The sequence below is a fragment of the Antechinus flavipes genome, chromosome 1 (assembly GCF_016432865.1).
Source record: "Antechinus flavipes isolate AdamAnt ecotype Samford, QLD, Australia chromosome 1, AdamAnt_v2, whole genome shotgun sequence".
NCBI lineage: Eukaryota > Metazoa > Chordata > Mammalia > Dasyuromorphia > Dasyuridae > Antechinus > Antechinus flavipes.
Window position 1 is genome coordinate 793,728 of NC_067398.1, and position 9,161 is coordinate 802,888.

General features: G+C 48.2%; 1 protein-coding gene across 1 annotated transcript in view; it reads left to right on the forward strand.

Annotated features, from left to right (window-relative positions):
* The first annotated feature begins 7,017 nt into the window (after window positions 1-7,017).
* Window positions 7,018-9,161, forward strand: part of TFPI2 (tissue factor pathway inhibitor 2) — a 6,206-nt gene continuing 4,062 nt past the window's right edge. The window contains exons 1-2 of the mRNA XM_051977197.1: window positions 7,018-7,415; window positions 7,703-7,885. Of these exons, the coding sequence (XP_051833157.1) occupies window positions 7,337-7,415; window positions 7,703-7,885 (262 nt within the window). The 5' untranslated portion in view covers window positions 7,018-7,336. The remainder of the gene's footprint in view (window positions 7,416-7,702; window positions 7,886-9,161) is intronic.

The following is a 9,161-nucleotide window of genomic DNA, read 5'->3' on the forward strand; positions in this document are numbered from 1 at the left end:
CCCTCCCCTAGATGGCAAGCAGTCCTATATATGTTAGATATGTTGCAGTATATCCTAGATACAATATATGTTTGCAGAACCAAACTGTTTTCTTGTTGCACAGGGAGAATTGGATTCAGAAGGTAAAAATAACCCGGGAAGAAAAACAAAAATGCAAATAGTTCACATTCATTTCCCAGTGTTCTTTCTTTGGATGTAGCTGCTTCTGTCCATCATTTATCAATTGAAACTGAGTTAGGTCTCTTTGTCAAAGAAATCCACTTCCATCAGAATACATCCTCATACAATATTGTTGTCGAAGTGTATAATGATTTCCTGGTTCTGCTCATTTCACTTAGCATCAGTTCATGTAAGTCTCTCCAAGCCTCTCTGTATTCATCCTGCTGGTCATTTCTTACAGAACAATAATATTCCATAACATTATACCACAATTTACCCAGCCATTCTCCAATTGATGGGCATGCATTCAGTTTCCAGTTTCTAGACACTACAAACAGGGCTGCCACAAACATTTTGGCACATATAGGTCCCTTTCCCTTCTTTAGTATTTCTTTGGGATATAAGCCCAGAAGTAACATTGCTGGATCAAAGGGTATGCACAGTTTGATAACTTTTGGGGCATAATTCCAGATTGCTCTCCAGAATGGATGGATTCGTTCACAACTCCACCAACAATGTATCAGTGTCCCAGTTTTCCCGCATCCCCTCCAACATTCATCATTATTGTTTCCTGTCATCTTAGCCAATCTGACAGGTGTGTAGTGGTATCTCAGAGTTGTCTTAATTTTATGCAGACATTTCAGTATAGATTAATTACTCCTTAGCAGCATATGGGCAAATTGCTGCTGCTGCCATCAAAGCATGGGCTTTTCTCCCCAGTAAAAATGACAAGAGTGAAGCCTTTACAAAAATAACACAAGGGTCAAATGAACCCTTTGCAGACAGCTGTTGTATGAACTAATGGTGAAAATGCAGTAACAGACATTTATAATAAGGCAACTTGCTAAGGAAAATGCTAATGAAGTTTGTAGAAGAATTATACTAGGATTGCGCAAGGATGCTCCTTTAGAGGAGATCAAAAGATACTGTGCCACAATGGGCACAGATACCTTTTATAGCCTACAGGCTATGATGCAGACTTCCCAAGATCCTAACATGGGGAGACAGAGTCCCTTCTGACAAGGGACTTCCAGAGAGACTCAGCAATGTAGTAAAGTAGGGCATCTGAAAGCTCAATGTTGGCATAGAGAAATGAGAAAACAGGATGGGAGAACAAGACCCAAACCCCCATGTCCAAAATGCAACAGAGGCTTCCATTGGGCATCAGAATGTCGACTGATTCAGGGAAACGGGATTGGGGCCCAGCCCCAGGGACTAAGACAAAAAATACTTGGGGTATGATGGCAGCCCATGGTACACCCAGAGAATGCCTAGAAGTCCAGTACCCAGACATGACCAATCAGCCAGGAAGCCATATGATGGGATAAAGGGATTACACAATCAACCAGCCAGGAAGCAACCTGATGGGAGAAAGGAATTACAATTGGGGAGAATAGAGTTATATGCAGCTGGGAAAACTGAGATACCCTCTGGGAAGTGAAATCTGTTCCTTTCCAGACTATGGATCCCTTGCCTCCAGGCATAGTAGGCTTGACCATTTCATCTCTTGAGAGCACATACAAAACAGTATCCATCCACACACTGATGTGGGAAACTGGGGAATGTGTAGATAATATCCCAGTCACTAATACAGGTAGACAATATGTGACTCATCACCCAGGAGAAATAGTAGCATCAGGTTTACTCATACAGACTCCTAATAAGCAATCTGGTGATAGTTGCCCAGATTCTGACTCCAAGCAACAAAATCCAGTAATATACTGGACAGCAGCTGTGACAGCTGATCGACCTATACTCATTATCTATATAAATGGCCTACCATTTGAAGGATTGGTAGATACTGGTGCAGATCGTACAGTCATTAGAGGTGCCAACTGGTCCAGTCACTGGTCAAAGATTAAAGCAGACACCTACATGTCTGGCGTAGGAGGATCAATAGCGGCTGAAGTTAGTGGTACCCCTTTGAGATGGACTTTTGAAGACAAAACAGGTTTTATAGTTGAAAAATCCCCATCAATCTGTGGGGAAGAGACATTTTACAACAATTAAGATTAAAAATGAGTACCTTGATTTCTTAGGCAGGGCTGCTGTTGAAGGCCTGCCAACACTTTCACCTGTTCCTATCCAATGGAAAACTGATATACCAGTGTGGATAGAACAATGGCCCCTAGATAGCGATAAAATTCAGGCCTTATTAGATATAATACAGGTGCAACTTGACCAAGGACACTTACAACCTTCTCTAAGTCCTTGGAATTCCCAAATATTTGTTATAAAAAAGAAATCTGGAAAATGGAGGTAAATGAACAGATGGAAACTATGGGAACTCTTCAGCTTGGACTTCCATCTCCTACTCAGTTGCCTAGAGAATGGCCTCTTTGGGTCATAGATATTAAGGATTGTTCCTATTCTATCCCTCTGGGTAAGGAGGATATGAAAAGATTTGTCTTTTCAGTGCCCAGTGTTAACTTAGCTGAGCCTTATGAATGGACAGTTTTACCACGGGGAATGGAAAACAGCCCTACTATGTGTCAAATGTATGTTGCTGCTGCTCTTACTCCAGTAAGAAAAGCATTTCCAAAAGGTATATTATTACATTACATGGATGATATATTGGGATGTGCACCTGAGGAACAAATGTTGGAAGCATGTCTACAAAAGACCATAAAAACACTAAGGAACTACAAATTGCACATATCTCCAGAAAAAATTCAAAGTCGTGCTCCTTTTCAATATTTAGGATATGAAGTATATCCTAAGGTGCTTACAGTACAAAAACTTTCCTTAAGAACAGAGAAGCTAAACACCTTAAATGACTTTCAGAAATTGATAGGAGATATCCAATGGATGCGTCCAGTGTTAGGTTTGACTACCTATCAATTGCAACCATTATATGACATTTTAAGGGGAGACAGTGCTTTAAACTCACCACATCGGCTTACAAAAGAAGCTCAAGAGGCTTTGAGAGGAGTTGAACTGGTTTTATCCAATGTGGTTGAAAGAGTCATTCAAAAACCCTTGGAAATATCAGTTTTTGCTACACAAGAGGCACCCATAGCAGTTCTTCTTCAAAGAGACAGTGTGATAGAGTGGGTAAACTTCCCGGCACAACCAGAACAAAGCCTTACTCCTTACCCAGTGCTTGTGGCTAGAATTTTATTAAAGGCCATTAAGAGAGCAGTACAGTTATCTGGGGTAATATCTGACAAGATATACACCTTTTATACTAATGCATAAATTAATGTATGCTGTGAAACCATCCAAGAGTGGCAAATTGTATTAGCCGTGGCTCCAAATTTTACACACGGGTCTCCATTAAAGATAACCAGACTATTACATAATTGGTGATGGATTCTTGAAGAAAAGGTTTCTAAAGTTCCTCTTAAAGGACCAACTATCTTTACAGATGCTGCCAAACATAATATTTTCACTGTATACTCTCATGACTTAACTATAAAGAGAGTAGCCAGAACTCCTTTTCAGTCCACTCAGCAGAATGAATTGTATGCAATCCTTCTAGCTCTTACTTATTATCCAGGAGATATAAATATAATATCTGATTCGGCCTATTCAGTAGGTGTGGTACAAAGAATTGCCACAGCCCAAATAAAATTTGTAGCCTCTAATATATATCAGCTCTTCAAGGAACTTCAAGAGCAAATGAGAAAGCATCCAGGTAAGATTTATATTTTGCATGTCCACTCTCATAGTGGACTTCCAGGTCCTATTTTTGATGGTAATTCAAAGGCAGATAGCCTTCTAACCATGTTGACCAATATTCCTTTATTCCAGGAAGCCAGAGAATCTCATTTTAAATATAATCAGGTTTTATATTTACAATTTGGAATAACAGAAGAGGAAGCTAGGAGCATAGTAAAAGCCTATACAGCTTGCCTTCCTTTCCACACTCCTACACTGCCTCTAGGGAAGAACCCTCATGGTTTGAGACCCAATGAAATCCAGCAAATGGATGTGACCCATTATAAATCTTTTGGTCGTCTGTTTTTTACCATGTTGTGGTAGACACTTTTTCAGGATTCACTTTTGCAATACCAGCAGCAAAAGAGACAGCCCGAATGGTCACTGAATTCCTTATATAAGCATTTGTAATTATGGGTGTGCCACAAGCAATAAAAACAGATACTAGACCTGCATATACTTCTAAATATTTTGCACACTTTTGTGCACAGTATAAGATTTTACACACCACTGACATAATCTTTAATCCTCAAGGACAAGCAGTAGTAGAGAGGAGAAACAGAGACATTAAGACATTCCTCCAAAAACAAAAGAAAGGGGAATCACAGGTAACCCTAGAGGACTTCTAAATCTAGCTCTTTATACTATTAACTTCTTGATTTTTGACAAAGATGCACTGGCTCCGGCAGATAGGTTTTATAACCCACCGGAAGGGCAGTGTCCAGTGCAAGCAGCTCCACTATCTTTAGATCATCACCAGGTGATGTGGAGAGACCCAGATAGTGGTGAGTGGAAGGGACCAGATAGGCTAACTGCTTGGGGGAGAGGGTTTGCTTATATTCACAGATGGAGAAGGAATCAGATGGGTACCAATGAGCCGTATTTGCCTTGTCCATCACAGAGAGACAAAGCAGACCCTTGAAACGAAGGAGAAGACCCAAGAAACATCAGGTGGTTCCATTGCTGACCGTGCCAACCACTGAAAGAGTGTGGCAGTTATGGCGTTTGACTTATGGACATCAAAAATTGTTAGACTTCAAAACCCTCAGAAATCATTAGATTCTCTCAGACATAATAAGACTGTTGTAGGACTTGAAAACCCTCAGGAATCATTGGATTCTCTGAGACATGATAAGATTGTTGTAGGACTTGAAAACCTCAGGAATCATTGGATTTTCTGAGAAATGATAAGACTGTTGAAATCTGCTGGAATCATTGGATTCCACACACAAAAAGACTGCTGCAGGACTTCAAAAACTTGAGGGGATCATTGGATTCCCTGATACATGAAGCAATGGACAACAGATTGGTTTGGAACTATTTCTTAGCTGCTGAAGAAAGCGTATGTATGACTGTCGTTTACACACCCTCCTTCTAGGACTTCTGGAAATCTGTTACAATACCATATTGATTTATATTGTTTGTTATATCACTACTTGCATATACAGTTCATATTTGTTGCACCACATTGAGCCTGCACTGGTTGTAGGGAATGTCATCACTAATAGCTTGTGCTTTTTATTGCTATGTGCTTGTGTAATACCTCCCATGCTGATGGGTTTGTGCATAATAAGACCCTTCAGCCCAGAAACCCGCTAGCAATCACCACTTCCCTTTGGTGCTTTTCATCTCCCTTCCTGAGATGTCAGGGAGGGCGTGATCACTTCCTTTTGGGGGCTCTCACCTCCCTGAGAAGTCAGGGATGGCATGACTACCTGTGTTCTAAAACAAAAAAAAGCGGAGGTGTAGAAGGCTGAAACTCTTGAGTCGATGCACTGAGGTCGGTTTGAGCACTTGAGGCTAACTGCCAATTGGACAATACATAGTGTGCCATGGGGTAAATAACAAGGCAAGGAACTGCTGGGAAGACTGATAAGAGAGTGGGGGCCTACAGAAGTGTCTTCAGCTAAGAGGGCAACATTTGTGAGGGGCCCTGAGCCCACAACATTCCCTGGAGCTAATTTTAGCCTGAGCTGTGGAGGTTCAATAAGGGCCTAAAGAAATCCTTTTCTTTAGGGATGTTGTTTCACACCCACATTTTCAGAAAGGGCTGCACATTTAGGGTTATGGGGTCTCACCCCAGGGATAGCAAGAGCCTCTTCTGGAACAGGGCAGGGGTAGGGAGAGGGTCCTGGGGCAAAGGGCCCAGTGTTTAGGCAGCATGGGGGAGCAGCTGATTAACATTGTCCATCCCTCCATCAGTCACTTGATAAATCCATTTCAATAAAATCCAGGGAAATTAGCAAGGTTACTGGAAACTCTTTGGAAACCCAGGTATTCCAGTCCTCCAGTCCTCTCCCTACATGTCTGGGACTAGAGCATCTTAAGAGCCAGTGGACCATTTGGGACCTAGAGTCCACCCCACCATCCCTTTTGTGGAGGACACTAAAGTCTAGGGGAGGAGTTGGGTTTAACCCAAGGTCACTTGGTCAGTTAATGACCAGCCAGGAAACCAGGTTTCTAACCAATTCACTGCCCATTAAACTACACAGCCCCCTTGTTTCCTCTCCACTGGGGGGCTTCCCAAGTAGGAGTGGGCCAGGCTGAAGTTCTGTTGCTATTCGGAAGCCAGTGACGAGGCTGCTGGGAAGAGCAAAGCAGGCCCAGCCCCCAGACTCCCCGGCCTCGGGAAACGGCATCCCCAGCCTCTTTTCACGCCCTTCCCAGAAATTTGGAAGCGAGATGGGGGAGGGGGAGGGAAGCGAGGGCCGGGGCGGAGCAGGCAAGTTCAGATCTTCATGGGCCAGTTTCCCCACCGCCTGTCGGGCCCAGGAACTGTAGACCCCCGCGCTGCCTGGTGTCGGGACCTGAGGGTGACTGACACAGAACCCAACCAGCCGCTTCGTGAGGTCATGCTGGAGAACAAGGGCTGGCTTCTGCCTTTCTACCCCCAGTGCCTGGCCCCGTGCCCCGCACACAGCGGCCCATTAGCAAATGCCAGCTGACAGACTGACCCCAGGGGATTTAGCCCGGGCCGGGGGCCGGGAAAGAGGCTTCCTCCACGCCCCAAACCCTCCCCGCTCCGCACACAAAGTCCCTCGATTCCCTCCCGGGCTCGCGGCCTTGCCAACCCCCTCCTCGTCCCTGCCTCGCTGCGGGCGGGGTCGTGGATGACCCTGGACCAGAGCCATCCTTTTCCCTCCTCCCCTCCGCCAGCGGGCTGTTGGCGCCAAGTTCAAGTTCGCTGAGAGCCGCCCCCGAGCCCTTGCTCCGCCCCAGCCCACCCGCTCCGCCCCGGGGCTGGGCCCAGACCTCGAGACTGTCATCAGCGTAAATAAATTGGGAACCCCCTCCCGGCCCTGCCAGGACCCGCGGACGTCAGACAGAGACCCAGGCGCTCCTGGCCAGCCGCTCCGCCCGGCGCCCGAACCCCCGCACGCCTGCCCGGCGCCCGAACCCCAGCTCGCCCGTCCGGGGCCCGAACCCCCGCACGCCCGCCCGGCGCCCGAACCCTCGCTCTCCTGTCCAGCGCCCGAACTCCTGCTCGTCGTCTCGGAACCGGACCGCTGCCTTCACCATGCTCACCTTCCTGCTGCTGCTATCCTCAGCCGGGCTCCTGAGGCCGACGGTCGGGGATCTTCTGCCCCAGCCCAAAGGTGAGAGCTAGAAGGTATTGGGGAGGGAGGAGGGTGGCGGTCCTGAGCTCCGGACTCTCCAGCCCGCCATCCCACTCCGGCCTCGGAACCTTCCCCTTCTCTTCACCCCCAAACCTCCCCAATTCCCCCTTCCTCCACTCTGTCCCTCCCCCCACTCCCCGCCTCCCCCTCGCCCAACTCCCCTCTGCCCTCTTGGTTCCCCCTCCCCACCTCTCCTTCCGGCCCCTTCCTTTCGGCCTAGCAGCCTCCTGGCCTCCTCTCATTCCTGTCTTCACCCTGTGCCCCAGACGTGGCCCCGGCGCGCTGCCTGCTGCCCCCCGATGCCGGGCCCTGCCGAGCCCTCGTGCCCAGCTTCTACTACGACCGCCACCTGCAGAGCTGTCGCTCCTTCATCTTTGGGGGCTGCGAGGGCAACGACAATAACTTCGACACGCAGGAGGACTGTGAGCAGGCGTGCGGCTGGATTCCGAGTGAGTGGGAGCCGGGGCAGCCGCTGCTTCCCCCCCTTTCCCTCCCTTTCCTCCCCCCCACTGCTGCCCCAGAGCCGGCTCCCCAGCGTGGGCTCTGAGCCCCCCCCCCCCAGCCAAGGGGCCGCCCCTCCCCCACCAGCATCCAGGCCGATCTGGTCATTACTGCCCAGAACCGGGAGGTCTCTTCTGGGGGGCTCCTTGCCAGCCCCGGGGTTATTACAGATCAGCTATGGTCCAATGTGGGGCGCTGGGTCAGGGATAAAAAGACTCCTGAGAAAGAGGTCCTGCCCTCAACAACAATAAGGGGGAGCATATAAAGGGAGGGAGTCCAGAGAGCTGCCTGTGGGGGGAGTCCCAAATTCTGAGCAGGCTCGGGGGTCCCACCTCTCCTGGCCCCACCCTGGGCATGGAAAGGGGCAGCGGCCAAAGGGCTGCTCCCAGACCAGAGCAGCTCCCAGAGCTCTTAGCAAAAAGCCCTTTGCCAGGGGCTTCACAAGCTGTTCCACGTCACCATAGCTTTTGTTCAATTTTCATTCTAGGAACTGAGTCGTGATTTTAAAAATCCTATTTTTTTCCTGGTAAATTGGAAACTGTTCCCCCCTCCTGGATCTTGTGGCTTTCTTGTGGTCTGTGAGTGAAGGGCCTAGGGAAGAAGACTATGGCCTTCTCTTTGACCAGAAAGACTGAATCACTTGGCAAAGCCCCCAGTAGGCGATGGTACCGAGTGCAGAGCCTTGCCTGGGGCCATAGCCACCTAGGCTGGTAGCCATGTACCCCAGGACCACCCTTTGGTTCTGAGAAAGAACCAGGCCACAGAGTTCTGGAACCAGAAGGGCTTGGCTCCCATCTCAGCCATTGCCTAGCTGGACGCCCCCTCTACTAGGTTTTCGTGACAACTTTCCACTCTGGACATTTTCACTGAACCCCATGCCTGCAGCGCTCTTCCCCCTCACCTCCACCTCCCCGTCTCCCTGACTTCCTTCCAGACCCAGATCTAAGCCCATCTGTTGCAAAATGCTTTCCCTCTAATCCTAAATTCACTTCTAACCCTTTCCACAATCCCAGTCTTTTCCCTCCGGGATTCGCTCCCATTTATTCTACACATGTACTCGCATGTCCCTGGCACGGTGTCCCCCCTTCCCGCCCCCCCCCCCAGTAGAAGGAAAGGTCCCGGAAGGCAGGCGTTCTGCCCTTTCCCAATGCCAGCAGTTAGCCCAGTGCATCCCATGCACACATAGAGTAGGGATGGCTCATTCAGTGCTTTCAGACTGTCCCC